The 20,000-nt window shown below is 46.4% G+C and overlaps 1 protein-coding gene across 1 annotated transcript in view; it reads left to right on the top strand.

Moving 5' to 3' along the window:
- The window catches only part of gch1 (GTP cyclohydrolase 1), a 21,562-nt gene extending 6,050 nt beyond the window's left edge, over positions 1-15,512 (top strand). Inside the window, exons 2-6 of the mRNA XM_080526066.1 lie at positions 815-924; positions 8,226-8,281; positions 11,537-11,568; positions 12,054-12,138; positions 13,202-15,512. Of these exons, the coding sequence (XP_080382192.1) occupies positions 815-924; positions 8,226-8,281; positions 11,537-11,568; positions 12,054-12,138; positions 13,202-13,328 (410 nt within the window). The 3' untranslated portion in view covers positions 13,329-15,512. The remainder of the gene's footprint in view (positions 1-814; positions 925-8,225; positions 8,282-11,536; positions 11,569-12,053; positions 12,139-13,201) is intronic.
- The last annotated feature ends 4,488 nt before the right edge of the window (positions 15,513-20,000 follow it).

The following is a 20,000-nucleotide window of genomic DNA, read 5'->3' as shown; positions in this document are numbered from 1 at the left end:
AGACAACACAGTCGCCTCTCCCGTCTGTGTTACCACGGAAACTTCCCTCACCCCCCCCACACTATCATCCCCCCCCCCCCTCCACCTCAGTCCTGCAGATAGGCAGTCAGGAAATTAAAAACTCTCGTTCTGAGAAACGCAAAGGCGAATCGCACACAAACAGATAAAGCAGGATTTATTTGAACAATGATACGAGAGCTCTGAGCAGCAAAAAAATGAAATAAAGTACCGACAGGAAGGAGGGTATGGGGCTGAGATATAATTACAGTGTTTACCAGAGAGACGGAGGCCGTATGGTGCCGGATGGAGAGAGACTGATTAGGTTGGGGGCTGGCTAGGGGCTCGCTGGCTCTCGTCTGTAGCTTGTCCCTGACTAGGCCGGCTGGCTCCCATCACTGAGTCGTATAGGTCTCCACACAGGTCTCCACACTCCCTAAACCTCCTTCAGTGGAGACAGAGAGAGACACAGAAATACCATTCCTACTTTCTGTGAATGTGACAAATCCTCCTACATGTAGCCTGTCCCTGGCTAGGCTAGCTCCTACATGTAGCCTGTCCCTGGCTAGGCTAGGCTAGCTCCTACATGTAGCCTGTCCCTGGCTAGGCTTGGCTAGCTCCTACGTGTAGCCTGTCCCTGGCTAGGCTAGGCTAGCTCCTACATGTAGCTTGTCTCTGGCTAGGCTAGCTGAATCCTACATGTAGCCTGTCCCTGGCTAGGCTAGGCTAGGCTAGGCTAGCTCCTACGTGTAGCCTGTCCCTGATTGGCTTAAGTTCTACGGACTCTCATCTCATCTCACTCTGCTTGCCTTCCCAGATGTCCTCAACGATGCCATCTTCGACGAGGACCACGACGAGATGGTGATCGTGAAAGACATCGACATGTTCTCCATGTGTGAGCACCACCTGGTGCCCATCTTCGGCAGGGTAAGACCCTCAACCCCCCCAACACCCTCACTCCCCCCCCACCCCCCCCCCCCCCACCCCCCCAAAAAAACAAAAAAAAAAAAACAACACTCTCTCACACCTCTACCCACCCACCCATCCTCACACACCAACATGTTGAACCATGTGTAGGCTCTGGGACTGGGCCTGAGTGGCCTTCTTCATACCTGTCGGTCAATGTCCCTGATTGCTAACGAAGGCAGAGATAGCAGCTGTGAGGAAACCTCCTCTAGCAGGTCATATAAAGATGGATAAGCTCTTTATCCAGTGCACTGCAAAAAGTAGCTCTGAGTAAGATTAAATATCTTAAATCAAGGCAATATATGCTTGTTTTTTTTGTCTGACTGCACTAGTTTTAAGATATATTTTACTTGTTTTAACAACAGAGAGCTGACTTTTTTTAGTGTATGAAGACGGATAAGGTGTTTGTCCAGTGAAGGGCTTCTAACTGAGCGTAGCTGTGATTAAAAGCCCAGTAAAGAGAAGAGGCGACCCAACAGGTCAAATCCTGTTAGTAGTGGATATTCTAGTGAAACATTGGTTATTATTGCTCTTGATGCTCAGCTTTGACATTTAGGTCCCTTGTAGCCTCTCCCCCCCATCCTCCTCCTCCCTCCAACTCTCTCTTCTCCTCCTCATCTTAGCCTGCAGGTGTTTGCCATTTAAGACAAAAGAGGGAGGCAGTTGATCCCTTTCACCGTGCAAATGAGGCTGTGATGAGAGCGGCAGCCGTGGCTCAAGAGTTTTACGCACATGCACAAACACACACACACACACACACACACACACGTGGACACAGACACAGACACACACGCACATACACACACAGACACACACACACACACACACACACACACACACACACACAGACACACACACACACACAAACACACACACACACGCACACACAGACACTCAAACGCACGCACACACACACACACACACACACACACACACACACACACACACACAGACACTCAAACAAACACACACACACACACACACACACAAACATACAAACACACACACACGCACACACACACACACACATACACACACACACACACACAGACCTAGCATACACACACACACACACACACACACACAGACCTAGCATACACACACACACACACACACACACACACACACAGACACTCAAACACGCACACACACACATACACACAAAGGGTTTATTTTCTCTTTGTGGTGTTGTTTGCCAGCCTGTCAGAGGGCTGTGTCCCCCCCTCCCCGCTGATATTTCCCTGTGTCCCCCCCTCCCCGCTGATATCTCCCTGTGTCCCCCCCTCCCCGCTGATATCTCCCTGTGTCCCCCCCTCCCCGCTGATATCTCCCTGTGTCCCCCCCTCCCCGCTGATATCTCCCTGTGTCCCCCCCTCCCCGCTGATATCTCCCTGTGTCCCCCCCTCCCCGCTGATATCTCCCTGTGTCCCCCCCTCCCCGCTGATATCTCCCTGTGTCCCCCCCTCCCCGCTGATATCTCCCTGTGTCCCCCCCTCCCCGCTGATATCTCCCTGTGTCCCCCCCTCCCCGCTGATATCTCCCTGTGTCCCCCCCTCCCCGCTGATATCTCCCTGTGTCCCCCCCTCCCCGCTGATATCTCCCTGTGTCCCCCCCTCCCCGCTGATATCTCCCTGTGTCCCCCCCTCCCCGCTGATATCTCCCTGTGTCCCCCCCTCCCCGCTGATATCTCCCTGTGTCCCCCCCTCCCCGCTGATATCTCCCTGCCCCCCCCTCCCGCTGATATCTCCCTGCCCCCCCCCTCCCCGCTGATATCTCCCTGCCCCCCCCTCCCCGCTGATATCTCCCTCCCCCCCCTCCCCGCTGATATCTCCCTGTGTCCCCCCCTCCCCGCTGATATCTCCCTGCCCCCCCCCTCCCCGCTGATATCTCCCTCCCCCCCCCTCCCCGCTGATATCTCCCTCCCCCCCCCTCCCCGCTGATATCTCCCTGTGTCCCCCCTCCCCGCTGATATCTCCCTGCCCCCCCCCTCCCCGCTGATATCTCCCTGCCCCCCCCTCCCCGCTGATATCTCCCTCCCCCCCCTCCCCGCTGATATCTCCCTCCCCCCCTCCCCGCTGATATCTCCCTCCCCCCCCTCCCCGCTGATATCTCCCTCCCCCCCCCTCCCCGCTGATATCTCCCCCCCCCCCCTCCCCACTGATATCTCCCTGCCCCCCCCCTCCCCGCTGATATCTCCCTGCCCCCCCCTCCCCGCTGATATCTCCCTCCCCCCCCTCCCCGCTGATATCTCCCTCCCCCCCTCCCCGCTGATATCTCCCTCCCCCCCTCCCCGCTGATATCTCCCTCCCCCCCCCTCCCCGCTGATATCTCCCCCCCCCCTCCCCGCTGATATCTCCCTGCCCCCCCCCTCCCCACTGATATCTCCCTGTCCCCCCCCTCCCCACTGATATCTCCCTGTCCCCCCCCCCTCCCCACTGATATCTCCCTGCCCCCCCCCCTCCCCGCTGATATCTCCCTGCCCCCCCCCTCCCCGCTGATATCTCCCTGTCGCCCCCCCTCCCCACTGATATCTCCCTGTCGCCCCCCTCCCCGCTGATATCTCCCTGCCCCCCCCCTCCCCGCTGATATCTCCCTGCCCCCCCCCCTCCCCGCTGATATCTCCCTGCCCCCCCCCTCCCCGCTGATATCTCCCTGTCCCCCCCCCCTCCCTGCTGATATCTCCCTGTCCGTCCCCCCCTCCCCGCTGATATCTCCCTGTCCCCCCCCCTCCCCACTGATATCTCCCTGTCACTGCCACGAGCCCTGCCTCTTATCCACGCGCTCATCTGTTTACCTGCGCATCTATCACCCGTCAGCCCAATGACTCACCCACCTCCCCCTCCCCCCTCCCCCTCGCTGGCAGAGAGAACAGGTTGCCACTCGTCACCTTTTTTGTTTTCTTTTTCCTCTGAAAAAAGCTCGATGCTCGATGGTCCAGCCAGTCACTGTGGTCTTTAATAATAACAATAATAATAATAATAGTAATAACAAAATTGGTCTTTTCATTAGGCTTTTAGTGTCCGTCACGCTCACTGTGGCCCACGCAGGTATGAGACGACAGCCTCTCTCTTTCTACAGCCTCTCTCTTTCTCTTTCTACTCATTTCCTGGCTAAAACCTCCTCATCCAGTGCACTGCAAAAAGGAGCTCTGAGTAAGATGAAATATCTTAAATCAAGGCAATATATGCTTGTTTTTTGTTGTTGTTGTTTTTTTAAGATATATTTTACTTGTTTTAACAGAGAGATGGTAACAGGTATGAGACGGCAGCCTCTCTCTTTCTACAGACTCTCTCTTTCTCTCTTTCTCTCTTTCTACTCATTTCCTGGCTAAAACCTCCTCAGGGATTTATTTTTATTATTATTTATTTTAGTCCAATTTGCTGACGCCCCAATTTCACCAAAAAGGTGAATGTGTTGGTCTGATCCCAGTACAGTGTCTTGTTGAATGACAGTGACTAGAAAAGTGTCAAAGAGCGGAAGACTGGGTGGGGGCCGTGGGAGCTCATTGGTCTCTTTATGTGACATCATCACAACTGAGGAGAAACAGAGGGAGGGAGAGAAAAAAGGAGGAGGAGGAGGAGAAAATCCTTGGATGCATGTTGCCCTGCCCTTTGTCTCTCGGTCTGTCATCAATTGCTACTGACATTTTAGTGGAGGGGGGGGGGGGGGGGCAGAGAGGGGTGGAGATAGGTGGAGGGGCAGGGAGTTGATGGAGGGTAGCAGTTCACCATCTGCAGTAGGAAACTTCTCCTCTCCTCCTCCTCCTCCTCCTCCACCTTTCTCTCCTCTCCTCCTCCTCCTCCTCTCCTCCTCTCCTCCTCCACCTTTCATCTGATGCTGATCTACCGTTCAGCCGTGACTCTCTCTCCGCCCCTCTGCCGCTTTGACAGCCTCTGATAACGTCACTCCTCTGTTTCCACTTCACATCTTCTGATTCATGTCTCTCTCCCTCTCTTCATCACAGCACACTCAGACCAGCCCTCCCTCCCACGTAGGGTGTACTGGATACTTTCCATCAATCAAATCAATGAATCTTTATTTATATCAAGCTCAAGTCATACATTGAATGCCACTCCCAAGTGCTGAACATAAAAACAATAGTAAACCAAATACCACTCAATAAAACAAGAGGTAGGAGATAAGAAATAGATCAAATACAACACAATAAAACCAGGAGTAAAACAAGACATAGGAGATAAGAAAGAGGAGTAAAAGTGAAAGTTGAGATAAACGCTAGATAAAAGCCAGGATTAAAAAAAGGTGTTGTTTTAAGCTTTCTTATTAAAGATATCCACACCTTCTCTGTGAGAGGTTGGTGTAGACTGTCACAGGCGTAGGGGATAGTGGCGGTGTCCTTTCTTCTGATAGGAGGTTCTGTCATGTTTCTCTGGGGGTTTCCAGGTACCAGTCAGGTCTGCTATAGGCCACACTGGATACCTCTACCTCAGCAGCGTGTGTGTGTTTCATTTCGGCGCCCATGTTAACAGGTTAGAGCAGCTACACAGTGTGAGACGCAGAGCTCAAGCGGGATGTGTGGCTGCTCTAACCTGTTAACATGGGCTGTGTGGCTGCTCTAACCTGTTAACATGGGCTGTATGGCTGCTCTAACCTGTTAACATGGGCTGTAAGGCTGCTCTAACCTGTTAACATGGGCTGTAAGGCTGCTCTAACCTGTTGACATGGCTGTGTGGCTGCTCTAACCTGTTAACATGGGCTGTATGGCTGCTCTAACCTGTTAACATGGGCTGTATGGCTGCTCTAACCTGTTAACATGGGCTGTATGGCTGCTCTAACCTGTTAACATGGGCTGTATGGCTGCTCTAACCTGTTAACATGGCTGTGTGGCTGCTCTAACCTGTTAACATGGGCTGTATGGCTGCTCTAACCTGTTAACATGGGCTGTATGGCTGCTCTAACCTGTTAACATGGGCTGTATGTCTGCTCTAACCTGTTAACATGGGCTGTATGTCTGCTCTAACCTGTTAACATGGGCTGTATGGCTGCTCTAACCTGTTAACATGGGCTGTATGGCTGCTCTAACCTGTTAACATGGGCTGTATGGCTGCTCTAACCTGTTAACATGGTTGTGTGGCTGCTCTAACCTGTTAACATGGGCTGTATGGCTGCTCTAACCTGTTAACATGGGCTGTATGGCTGCTCTAACCTGTTAACATGGGCTGTATGGCTGCTCTAACCTGTTAACATGGCTGTGTGGCTGCTCTAACCTGTTAACATGGATGTGTGGCTGCTCTAACCTGTTAACATGGGCTGTATGGCTGCTCTAACCTGTTAACATGGGCTGTATGGCTGCTCTAACCTGTTAACATGGGCTGTATGGCTGCTCTAACCTGTTAACATGGCTGTGTGGCTGCTCTAACCTGTTAACATGGCTGTGTAACTGCTCTAACCTGTTAACATGGGCTGTATGGCTGCTGGCCAGTATGGATACAGAATTCTTTCTTATGTTAGCTCTATATTCCAACAGTTTGGATTTGAAATCCAACAATTAATAGGTTAATAAGTCAAGATTCTGAGCTTCAATTCAATGTTGTCTTTTTTTAAAAATGACATTTTTAAATATATATAGTCCCCCTATTTCACAAAATGATGTGACGGAACACACCTGACTAACCAGAAGCTCCTGTCAAGTCAATTTCCCAATGCTTTTGGTGCTTCTGGTGAGTCAGGTGTGTTCTGGTGAGTCAGGTGTGTTCTGGTGAGTCAGGTGTGTTCTGGTGAGTCAGGTGTGTTCTGGTGAGTCAGGTGAGTTCTGGTGAGTCAGGTGTGTTCTGGTGAGTCAGGTGAGTTCTGGTGAGTCAGGTGAGTTCTGGTGAGTCAGGTGTGTTCTGGTGAGTCAGGTGTGTTCTGGTGAGTCAGGTGAGTTCTGGTGAGTCAGGTGAGTTCTGGTGAGTCAGGTGTGTTCTGGTGAGTCAGGTGTGTTCTGGTGAGTCAGGTGTGTTCTGGTGAGTCAGGTGTGTTCTGGTGAGTCAGGTGTGTTCTGGTGAGTCAGGTGAGTTCTGGTGAGTCAGGTGTGTTCTGGTGAGTCAGGTGAGTTCTGGTGAGTCAGGTGAGTTCTGGTGAGTCAGGTGAGTTCTGGTGAGTCAGGTGTGTTCTGGTGAGTCAGGTGTGTTCTGGTGAGTCAGGTGTGTTCTGGTGAGTCAGGTGTGTTCTGGTGAGTCAGGTGTGTTCTGGTGAGTCAGGTGAGTTCTGGTGAGTCAGGTGAGTTCTGGTGAGTCAGGTGAGTTCTGGTGAGTCAGGTGAGTTCTGGTGAGTCAGGTGTGTTCTGGTGAGTCAGGTGTGTTCTGGTGAGTCAGGTGTGTTCTGGTGAGTCAGGTGTGTTCTGGTGAGTCAGGTGTGTTCTGGTGAGTCAGGTGTGTTCTGGTGAGTCAGGTGAGTTCTGGTGAGTCAGGTGAGTTCTGGTGAGTCAGGTGTGTTCTGGTGAGTCAGGTGTGTTCTGGTGAGTCAGGTGAGTTCTGGTGAGTCAGGTGTGTTCTGGTGAGTCAGGTGTGTTCTGGTGAGTCAGGTGAGTTCTGGTGAGTCAGGTGTGTTCTGGTGAGTCAGGTGAGTTCTGGTGAGTCAGGTGAGTTCTGGTGAGTCAGGTGTGTTCTGGTGAGCCAGGTGTGTTCTGGTGAGTCAGGTGTGTTCTGGTGAGTCAGGTGTGTTCTGGTGAGTCAGGTGTGTTCTGGTGAGTCAGGTGTGTTCTGGTGAGTCAGGTGTGTTCTGGTGAGTCAGGTGTGTTCTGGTGAGTCAGGTGTGTTCTGGTGAGTCAGGTGTGTTCTGGTGAGTCAGGTGTGTTCTGGTGAGTCAGGTGTGTTCTGGTGAGTCAGGTGTGTTCTGGTGAGTCAGGTGAGTTCTGGTGAGTCAGGTGTGTTCTGGTGAGTCAGGTGTGTTCTGGTGAGTCAGGTGTGTTCTGGTGAGTCAGGTGTGTTCTGGTGAGTCAGGTGTGTTCTGTCACATCATGTTGAGCAGCATAACAGAGCTGTTAATGCTAGCGTTGATTCTAGGTTTTGCGTTTGCCTTTGGAGTCGGTCAACCTGGGCACCAGACAGACCTGGTTAAATGGTGAACCCAATCTGAAAAAACAACAACGTTGAATTAAAGTAGAGAATCTGTTGGTTCTAAACTGCTGGAATATAGAGCCAAAAGAAGACAACATGCTTCCTCTTTCCAGTATTTATGGAAGGCATAAATCCTGTATGTATGTAATGTCAATCTGTTGCAGTAGATAACTAATTGCATGCTGTGTTTCTTGTACTCCCCAGGTCCACATCGGCTACCTCCCCAATAAGAGGGTTCTGGGACTCAGCAAGCTGGCCAGGTAAGAGAACACGTGAATAAATAGTCTTACGAGGTGAGATGTGTTGCCTGTGAACATTTTGATTGGTTGCCGACTTGTTCCCCCTTTTTCCAGCTGGCGTCACATATGCTCTCGGCGTACCGCCTGGAACCCTGGACCCTGTATTTCAAAACCTTTTTTCTTTTTTGCTATCCTGGATCACATCCAGTTGGCTGATTTCCCCCTATACGTGACAGGTGCTAGTGAAAAGTGCAACCATTAGACAAAGTAATTTTTCAGTTTTTACATGTCCTTAAACTACAGATTGTAAGCTTTCAAATGATGTGTCATACATTGAAATCGGAAACAAATTGAAGACGACATGAGTATTTGAATGTTGCTATCGCTGAAATCACAATCCTGACAAAAAGCTGCTCAAAGATTTGGTTCTTTTTCACACCTTAACACAGCCAGGTAATGGACGGTAACAATAGCTGGTTAACCCCACCCAGCTGTCAGCTATCAATATCTCAGTTCTTTTAATGATACAAAAAAGTCTTCAATCAGAATCAGAATTTATTTTACAGTACACAAGAATAAAAATCTTTGGCTTTGGTTCTTCAACATTAGCATTGCAGCAAGGTATTGCATTACTTGTATTACTACTCAAAATCTGCCAGATAGATCTGACCCTGGATAGCAACAACACAATCCAGATCATTCTGGTCCAGATTTGAAATACTGTCTTCTAAATCCTATAGATGGATGGAGAGGGACATGCACTGGCAGGAAATACGCCTATCATTATTGTTGTACCGTGCTCTGAATCTGGTCATGTCTTATCATCAACATCTCACCCGGACACACAATTAGTTGCTCACTCTTTAAAGCTAGCTGGTTGTTAGCTGTCTGCACCAGCTATTAGAGATTCAAGCGCAATTTCCACCTTCGTTCTGAATGGAATAAATACATCTCTGAAGCTAAATGCAGACAGGTAACATCGGCAAGCCTTTAGAAGAGACTCATGTTATTCTGGGTGAGATGTTGATGGGAGATTTGGAAGATTAGTAATAACTGGCGGATTTCCTGCCCGTGGATGTTCCTCTATGTCCCTGTCAGGGCCGCAGCTGTGTACATGTGCATCATGCGCTGTGCGTAGGGCACCAAGTGCCCATAGGGGGCGCCAAAACAGCCTAATGGTCATCATAATAATCCTAATGATGAATTATTTCAATTCACGGTGAAGCACAACAACCCCATTAGACCATTATTAGCTTATTAGCTATCCATTTAGCGCTAGCTATCCATTTAGCGCTAGCTATCCATTTAGCGCTAGCTATCCATTTAGCGCTAGCTAAATGAGCGGGCCTTGCGTGGTAGCTTGCCGCCATTGGTGTGTGAATGGGTGAATGAGAGGCTGTTGTAAAGAGCTTTGGAATAAGGCGCTATATAAGTGCAGTCCACTTGATACATTGTAGCAGCCCTAGGGTGTCTATGGTGATAGTGTTTACATGGACACATGGCTTAGGGAGCTCAGGCAGCTGATTAACAGGTGTGTGTAAGTGACAGAGGAGTCTGATCCCACCTGACCTCAATACCTGAGGCTTAGCTTTCACTAGCCCCTCCCCCTCCATGGCTGGAACCATCATGGCAGTGGTGTAGTCTACGTGATACGCAGGACTACGCCGTATACCCACTAGGAAAGGCCAAGGATTTCCATATACCCACTTAAAAATGTGTGAGGATACGTAACAGCGTTTTGTGACAGAACTTTCACATAAAATTCACCCCGTCTGTGTTACGAAGCACTTCGTAACCATTGCGACTGACTATAGCATCATATACCATCAACGGGGGGAGATGCGACATGAAATATGCCAAAATGCAGCACTATCATGCACAGATCAGCCTTATAACATGTAATGTATATATATATATATATATATATATATATATATATATATATATATATAACGTTAGACAGGCAGCGCAGATTTATTTTTATGGCGAAATGAACGATATGAGGCTGGGAGGGAAAAATCACAGTATACCCACTAGAAAAAACTACACTACACCACTGCATCATGGGCAGGTACACATATTCGGGGACACACAAACAGACGCACGCACGCACGCACGCGCGCACACACCCAGACACACACACACACACACACACACACACACACACACACACACAGACAGTCATTCTCCCCCTCTGTAAGCAAGTCCTTTTCAACTTTTGAAACTTGGGGACAAGATATTGAGGAGGGTCGTCCAAGATGACATTGCTCATTCCTCCATGTGATTGACAGCACCAGTGCACTTTCATTCTGAGGGACTTTGAGAGGAATATTTTCTTCTTCTTCAGTTATCCGAGAACACTTGAAATTCAAACTGCTATGAAGTCAACTCTGAATCTTAAATGCCTCCTCAAAAACAATCTAAATTGGCTGTCTTTCAAGCGACAACACTCACCCAATAACTCAATAAATTCTCCCGTTTTGAAGATGTCTAATCTGCTTGTTCTGTGGCATTTGGTGAGCTCGGAGCGCAGCGATAGAGGAGGTCGTGTTTGCTTGGAGTGGTTGAACTTAGAAAAGAGCACGGGGTTAAAGGTCAAGGTGATGGCGGTTTGTGACGAGGCTGGGATGACCTGACGCTGTGTCTGTTGACTTTGTATGTTCACACCAGAAGTCGTCACTATAGCGACGGAGCGGCACATTTCAGACATTTGTTGGCGTCTTCCGATGATCTGAGCGACACAAACAGGAAACAGTACTGCAGAGCTCATGTATACTTCCTGGCTCCACTTTAAATGGACTGATGTATATAGTCGCCTTATTCCAAAGCGCTTTACAACGGCCTCTCATTCACCCATTCACACACCAATTTGGGGTTCAGTGTCTTGCCCAAGGACACGTGGCCAGCCGGGGTTGCCCCCAACAGGATAGCAGGTGGTAGGGTGAAAGCTCTGACCAGGCCTACTAACAACCCAACAGGATAGCAGGCGATAGGATGAAAGCTCTAAGAACCCCCCCCCTCCACACACGCTATCTGACCCCTGTCATGTCTGTCTACCAGCCTGTCTGTCAAGAGTGCATAATCCCTCTCTGTCACTGTAAGCCTTTCTCTGCTCACTCTAACTCACCCCAAACCCTGACACTTGAGTTTTCTGATTTAATGAGGTGTCTTTCTGGGCCTCCCCCAACCTTTCTCTCTCTCTCTCTCTCTCTCTCTCTCTCTCTCTCTCTCTCTCTCTCTCTCTCTCTCTCTCTCTCTCTCTCTCTCTCTCTCTAGGATTGTGGAAATCTACAGCCGCAGACTGCAAGGTATTTGAGTGATTACAGCTCTACTCACATTTTGCACATAATATTTCAACATGTCAATAAAGTGATCAAGTCAACCTAAATGTTTCTGTCTCAATTATAATAGGGTTAGGGTTAGGGTTTATTATTATTTCATGAATAATAATATGACCACTGTACTTCTGTCTTGTCATACTGTACCTACTATCATTGTCATGTTTTTATATCATGTTTTATATCACTATTTGCACTTCTGTTTAAAGGCTTTCGTTGTCTGGTACTTTGCAATAACAATAACGTTGAATCTAATCTAATCTAATCTAATCTAATCTAATCTATTTGGTCGTTTTTCTGGTGCTTTTACACACTTTCCTTTTAGATAATGTTGTTGTTGTTGCTGGTGTACTGAGAGCAGTGGTTTTGCCGGGAGTGAGAGATGTCATGTGCCATCATGTCCGAGGTGCAGTTTGCTCCCGGGTCTGACTCTGTGTCTGTTTGCCTTTTCCCAGTTCAAGAGCGGTTGACCAAACAAATTGCCGTGGCGATCACTGAAGCCTTGCAGCCTGCCGGGGTCGGAGTTGTTATTGAAGCAACGTATGTCTCTTCACATCACCGCAACCACTGACTGATATTAATGCAATGAACCCATAGAGACATGATCCTGATGTTCATTGATGTCATATGCGATGTATCTATCTGTCTGTCTGTCTGTCTGTCTATCTGTCTATCATCCTTATCTATCGAGTTTTCTCTCATTTGTCTATCTATCCATCCATCCATCCATCTATCTATATGACCCCTATAGTGACATCTATCTATCTATCTAGTATATATCTATCTATATGACCCCGATGGTGACATCTATCTATCTAGTATATATCTATCTATATGACCCCGATGGTGACATCTATCTATCTATCTATCTATCTATCTATCTATCTAGTATATATCTATCTATATGACCCCTATAGTGACATCTATCTATCTATCTATCTATCTAGTATATATCTATCTATATGACCCTGGGTGACATCTATCTATCTAGTATATATTTAAGCAATATCACACGAGAGGGAGTGTGTTATACTGAATATCAGCATGGCTGTGATTCGGTCGTAGGTACGAGGCTGCAGGCCAGTATAACAGCACGACCTCGAGTGTGATATTGCTTTTATACAACAGTTCTACAGCGCGATTTATTAGTTAACAGTAATAAGCGACAACAGATTATGATTTGTTTGTTTATTTAATCATAAAAATAAACAAAAAATAGTTCCGCAACTGAACTTCATTTGGACTGTTGCCTAGTAACCTGAACACAAACATGTAGTCTAATTAACGGTAATTTAGTAGAACATCTGTGCGGCGGAGTGATACATATAGTTAAAAGTCCCAGTGCTGTTACTGTATACTGTATATCGTAACTCATGGAATGCCTCTTGTCCAATCAAATTACTTGGTCGGAACTAACTGTTGTATAACTATCTATATGACCCCTATAGTGATCTATCTATTTCCAAAACCATCTTTAAACTACTTTCTTCTGGAACTTATCTTTCTAGTTTGTTATAGTACATTGTTTACATTTAAATGGAGTAAAACAGTACATTCTTATTGTTGTTAACTTCTTCTTCTTCTCTCCTCTGCCTCCCGTCAGCCACATGTGCATGGTGATGAGGGGGGTGCAGAAGATGAACAGCAAGACGGTGACCAGCACCATGCTGGGGGTTTTCAGGGAGGACCCCAAAACACGGGACGAGTTCCTCACCCTCATCAGGAGCTGAGGGGATCCCCCCCCTCCCCCTCCTCCTCCTCCTCCTCCTCCTCCACAGGTCCGATCCTTGTCCGGACCAGACCCCCCCCAGACCCCCCCGCTCTCCCCGTCGCCGCCCTAGAGCCGTCCACAGAGCCTTCTCTGCAGTCTGTGTGTGTGTGTGTGTGTGTGTGTGTGTGTGTGTGTGAGAGACACTTATGAATAGTTTGGCTCAATGTTCTGGTGAAGATAATTAACAGACACTTTGATCTGTGCCCTGTCTGTTATTTTATTGTTCCACTTATGAATCTAATTAAATTACCGTGTTTTTATTAAATCTTAGAAAGCACATAATAAAAACATTAAACTAAATGTTGGATCGGCACAAATCAATTATTTTTATTTTTTTCTCAATTCAATCAAAGCTACCTACTAAAGAAGATTCTTAAAATTAATGGAAACTATATGATATGTGGATCATATCTGGATTTTGATGATCATTTATTATTATAAATATAGAAATTTAAATTTACGTATTTAAATCTACCTTGAGCCAAACTTATTCATTTGTTGAATCTGAAGGTTTATGGGCCGGTTTCACAGACAAGGCTTAAACCTAGTCCTGGGGGGTATTCCATCAACATTGTTAAAGGAAAATCCAGGCTTATTTTTGATCAATCTCATGAGATTGATCAAAATAAGCCTAGATTTTCCTTTAACGACATTGATGGAATACCCCCCTGGACCAAATCACACTTTCAATGTAAAATCTCCATTGAAGATGCTTTTTAGTCTTAATCTGCGTCCTTGAAACCAGCCCTATGTGTTTCAAGAGCTGGATTATTTGAGTGAAATGTGCCTGTGTCCTTTTCACATGGTCTGTAAATCCACCCAGTAATACTGAGATGATCTGCCAAGATAATCCCAAGGCTTGAGACAGGTAATACCAGGGTTGGGAAGCAGCAGATTTACAGACACACGTATTACCCACAACCACTTGCACCTCTCACAGTACATTCTCTGTACCAATCGTGATGGTTGTCTTAAGGGTCGTCTGACATGTTAACATGTTAGCAGTGTGTTTTAAATGGCGTGGGGTACAGTACTGTTTCTCTATTTTTGATGGGTTGTCTTTATATGTAATCGAAAGGACCAAAGTTTTCCACATCCTAGTGTGCCATGGCTGGATGGTAACTGTGTAATCAGTGTGCCGTGGCTGGATGGTAACAGAGCATATTATCACCATCTGCTATTTAGTCCGGTACAATGTGGAGCTCTCCACAGGGGGCATTTTCAAACGTAACTGAAGTTTTTAAAAGGGCCGTGTTCAGTTGTTCTAAGTGGAGACTGAGACGGTCTGCATGCTCTTCTGACGCCTAGCGCACCTGTCACTCTTTAGGGAGGGTCTCCGTCATGCAGGGCATCACTCACTATGTGTAAGTGTCATGTACAGTATGTTACCAGTCTGTACCGTACACTGTTGTGTGTGTGTGTGTGTGTGTGTGTGTGTTGTGGTCTAGGAGTGTACGTACTTTTCCTTGTCCTTGTGGAATTTTCCAAGAGAACCACTCTTACCGCCGATAGCCTTACCGATCTTTTTCATGAGATGGAGTTGGAGCTCACTGATCTGCCCCGCCCCCGCAACCCACCCAACCCACCCCCCAGCCCACCTCCTCTGGGTAGAACGTGAGCTCATTCGCCCTTCTAAATGTTTGTGTACTGTATTAGCGTCAGTGAATACATATTTCAGATTTCGACGTATTTACCTTTTTAAATGTCCAAAATACGCTGCACTTTACAGAGTACAGCGCATTCCTCTTTGCTGTGTATATTAATCTGCATATTGTCTGTCTGTGTCTACTGTATGTGTGTGAATTATCTTCACTTCTCTCTGAAGAAAACGAGGGGTGTTTTAGTAGAGTAACATACAGTAACATTAGAATCAAGTAGGTGATGGACTGATATAGTAGCAATGGACACATTGGCTGTATCATTAGGTCACTGGGGTATTGTGTGTGTGTGTGTGTGTGTGTGTGTGTGTGTGTGTGTGTGTGTGAGAAGATGAGTGCTATAGTCAGTCAGACAGCTCCTGCATTGTTTCTGTGGCCTTTTTTGTAAGGACCTATTCTGTGGCTCTTTCACCACTTTTATTACTTTACACTGCCTACTGTACTGTGCTCACTTTTTAAACAAAGGACAATAAATCTATATGTGAGAACTATTATACTTCTTCTCTCTGTGCTTCTGTCGCCTTCTATCTGACACCAAGAGATGGCTGACCCAAGTGTGTAAGTATGAATGCAGAGAGCTATTGAAGAGTCCTGTGTTTAAACTGTTCTCTGTGCTTTGTGGTTACAAAATGGGGGGGGGGGGGGTGCAGGCAGGGATTGATTTAGAGAGTGACTCAGCTGTTTTAACGTTGGGAAACAAGGGGTACCCGTCATGACCGGAGCAGCCAATAGGATGATGCCCTGCTCTGGCGTGGCTGTACAGAAGGCATCTGGTAACGTTAGGGTCTTTCTCTCTTCTTCTTCTTCTCTCTCTCTCTCTCTCTCTCTCTCTCTCTCTCTCTCTCTTACTCACACCATTTGTATGAAACTGTAGTTCTCTTGGCCGCTACATGGACATACAGTACTGTACCTGAGCACAGCAGTTTTGACATTTTCAGCAAACCAGTACTTTCTCAATTCCTTTCACGCAAAATGCTAATGGTAAGCACCTTTTTGCAAAACAGTTAACACAACTCATGTACATGAGACACAAGTTTGCTTTAGAAAAACAAAACTCACAGTTTTAACAGTTTATGTTCTAACAGTACCGGTATATAGTTATTTCTCCCATTAAAGTGAGTCACTACTCCACAGATAATCTCTCATCAGCAACTGTTCAACTGACGATCAGTCATGCCATTTTTGTTGTAGCTAATTGCTTGTTTTTGAATATTTCCGATTTATTTCATTTATATTTATATAGTAAGCAATCATATTCTCTGTAACAGGAGCAGTACATGATACAATAATAAGAGTACAGTGTTTCTGCTCAGTGAAATTCTTTAAAAAGATATCTTTCACCTTTGTTTGCAATTAAAAGTTGTCCAACCTGCACAATGCACATTCATGGTTATAGTTACGATTTACTGTCTTCACTATCTCTATCCAATAAAATGAAAGATATGAGTGGGACTGCCCCACTCAGAAAGAGTTTTTCATTATACTGTTTTGATGTACTGATTTGCTGCGTAAATCACAGATCGGCACTGATAAAAGGTGGTGCAGGAGGACATTAGATTAGATCCCACACACACACAACTGAGACCCGCAGCATAATCAGGATTACTGTGTCAAGTTCAAGTTTGTTTCTGTTGCGATGTACTCCCCGAAATCACCCCCCTTTCTTCTAGGGGTCAGGGGGCAAATTGCGTTCAATTGATGCGTTCAATGGAAGTGATCAAAGAGGTTAGATGAGGTTGATTAGGCTATCAGAGCAGTAGAGATGTGGTGTTTCGGCAACATTTGATGTGTCAACTGTTTTGAAAAGATGAATACTGTTTCAAGAAATGTGTTCAAGCAATCATGAAACATTGTGAGAGAAACAATGACCAATCAAGAGGCCGTTATACAAGTTATTCTTTAATACTTTTGTTTTGTCTGTGGTTATCACAATGACGTCAAGCGTTTGAACAGACCCCACAAAACAAAACATTCATTTGCGCGCACGCACACGCGCACACACACACACACACACACGTACACACACACACACACACACACCCTTGCAAATTCTCCCAATATGAATACATAGCAATCATACTCTACCATATCAAGGCAACATACATGTACGTGGAGGAGTCTCCACACAGGCATGTGATGAGCATCAACACTCGCTCACAACTATCTGCTCTCAACAGCAAAACCCGAATCCCAGCTGACAAGCAGCTACAGGAACACAGAACATGAGACTGTCTGCTGGCCTGGCACCAATGGCTGGAGTCCATTCAACAGCATGCCTCTATGGAGACTCCTGCAGTAATGACCATGATCTATGAAGAGTACAGTGGACTTCGGTCTCTGAACTGACCGTAAGGCCCTGGGCCTAGTTGTTCAAAACCTTTAATCTGGATCAGAATGGTCCTGATTATACATTTTTTTGCTATCCAGGATCAGATCTATCTGGCTGATTTTGAGTCGTATTGGGGAAATCAGCCAGCTCCAGCTGATCCTGGATAGCAAAAACAATTGCGATCATTCTGATCCAGATTAAAGGTTTTGAACAACCGGGCCCTGGTGTTGTGTGTGACTGACCCGTGGGTATAGTGGCCCTAGAACCCCTTAGTCCTGGTGTCAGGAGGGTTCCTCTCATGGCACGCAGAGACACTGACGGCCCAGGATGAAGCGGGCCGTGCCAAGTCACAGAACTCTGGCACTGATGTGAGAAGAAATGTTTTACAAAGTTACAGCAAGACCGTCTCATACACACCCTCTCTCTCCCCTGTCTCTGTCTCACCCACCCACCCACCCACACACACACACACACACACACACACACACACACACACACACACACACACACACACACGTTTGTTGTACAGACTGGTATAATTCATAACTTCATATCAGCATTGAAAAAGTACCTACTGAGTACAGACACAGAACAAGCTGACAGGTCAAGGCCAGCCAAAAAAAAGTGTTCAATATTTTGTTTTTTTTGCCCGCAACACAACACCAACAAGACAAGTTTATAAATGTCATTGAAGAGCTTTGTAAGCAGTCTGGATGATTCCGCCATTGTGACCATCACCACAACTGTAACTGGTTGCTTCTTGTAATATTACTACAGCTTTAAAGTCCATATAAAATCATTTACATTTGGGGTAAATGTCTCGAGTACAAAAAAGGCACTGCCATTTGTTATTCTAAATATGACTTCCCAGCCTCGTGCATGCATTTCTAAAATATAAATACATTTTTTGCATTTTTTCATATATTTTTTTTCTCCATTATTTTATTTTTTTTGTCTTTTTCTCGTTCGTTTTTTTATTATTCTTAAACATAGGATATTCTTTTCAAATATATATGTAAGCCTGCAGTCAATACAGGACATCGGCTCTTTGATAACAAAAACAAAAACAAAGCAGAGCACAGTAAAGCGTTACAGTATGGATGTCTCGCCGTCAGATAACGACACAACTTGACTAATGTGCAGAGTCTATAACAACAACATCAACAAGAGAGTACAAAAAAGAAAAGAAAAAAAGAAAGAGAAAAAGTAACAGCATAAGTCTTCATTTACACTAAATTAAATAATAATATTTTTGGAATATCAAGGTTGCATCTAACTGTTAATACTGCACTGGGTACAGTTCTTCTCCTGGCCCACAGGGGGAGGTGTAGAGTTTGTATGCACTTTGGAAAAATATAAAAATAAACCCTTTAGTTACACAAGATGGGGCAGCCCTGACCTCCCCGCCACGCCACGGGGCTGCAGTTATATAACGTTATTCTCATCACTCACTGTACTGTTACAGGTACAGCATACTGTACACACAGCCTTATTGGTAGTGGTGTGTCTGTGCGTGTTGTGTCGTGTGTGTGTGTCAGTGTGTGTGTGTGTGTGTGTGTGTGTGTGTCTGTCTATCACTCTCTGACAACCTCTGTCCCCTCCTCTGCCCTGCTGCTTTTCACCTTTGATGCTTTGCCACCATCTATGGTGCTAGGTGGCTAGCCACAGTATCTATGGTGCTAGGTGGCTAGCCACAGTATCTATGGTGCTAGGTGGCTAGCCACAGTAGCTTTGGCACTCGGCCTCTCTGACCAAACCTGGGCTCCTCCATGTCCCCAGCCAAGGTCTCGATCACTGACAGCGATATCACACCATGACCGCTTTCAACACCAGGTGTTCAAGGGTTGCCAGGGGGGGCTGTTGTATTTGGCAACATTTCAATAGGGGTTGTCGACCCCCCCCGCCCCCCCCACCAGTTTGTTTACTGGTGGCACCGTCGAAAGTGAACTTTGTCATCAGAAACAGCGTTGAGTTACCATGGTAACCATCTCCGGACGAGTCCAACGACAAGCCTGCTCCCTCTCCTCCTCAGAGACGGCCACGCTCAGCCATTTTGGGCTACCCAGCATTCCTAGCGCGTCCGAAAGAAGCACAAACTAACCCTAACAAGACTGATATGTCTTATGATCTACCGTCAAATACAAAATTAGAGATTATAGTTAAAAATAAAACAAACAAAAATAACTATGTTAATATTTTGAGATGTACGTATGGTCACCAGCCATAGCAAGTTAATACATATGGTACTTTAAATAATACATCTAAGTGAATACAATAAATCACCTCTCCGACATTAATAGAAAAAAAAAAAAGAATAAATAATCATTTGAATCTGCTAATAGAATCGATTCATTATGGCAGTGACAACAAGTGGCTCTGATTTATATGTAGATTCACTGATTTACTGATTTTAAAGAAATCAGTTAACATCTGTGTGAAAAACACATATACTGCATGACTATGGCACTACGTACTTTCCAAGCCATGCTAACAGAGAGTCCACGCCTTGATGGTGAGCTCCTACTGTAACAGTCCCAGTATAAGGCAGTATGTAGTATGTTTACCGAGGGCACTTCCTGAAGTTGTGACATCAGACTGACTCAGCGACGCCCAAACGTCCACGGGGCATCCGTGTCCCTATTGG

Source organism: Nansenia antarctica (genome assembly GCF_963989245.1).
Source record: "Nansenia antarctica genome assembly, chromosome: 3".
NCBI lineage: Eukaryota > Metazoa > Chordata > Actinopteri > Argentiniformes > Microstomatidae > Nansenia > Nansenia antarctica.
The sequence above is the reverse complement of the archived record's forward strand: the minus strand, read 5'-3'. Positions and strand labels throughout refer to the sequence as shown.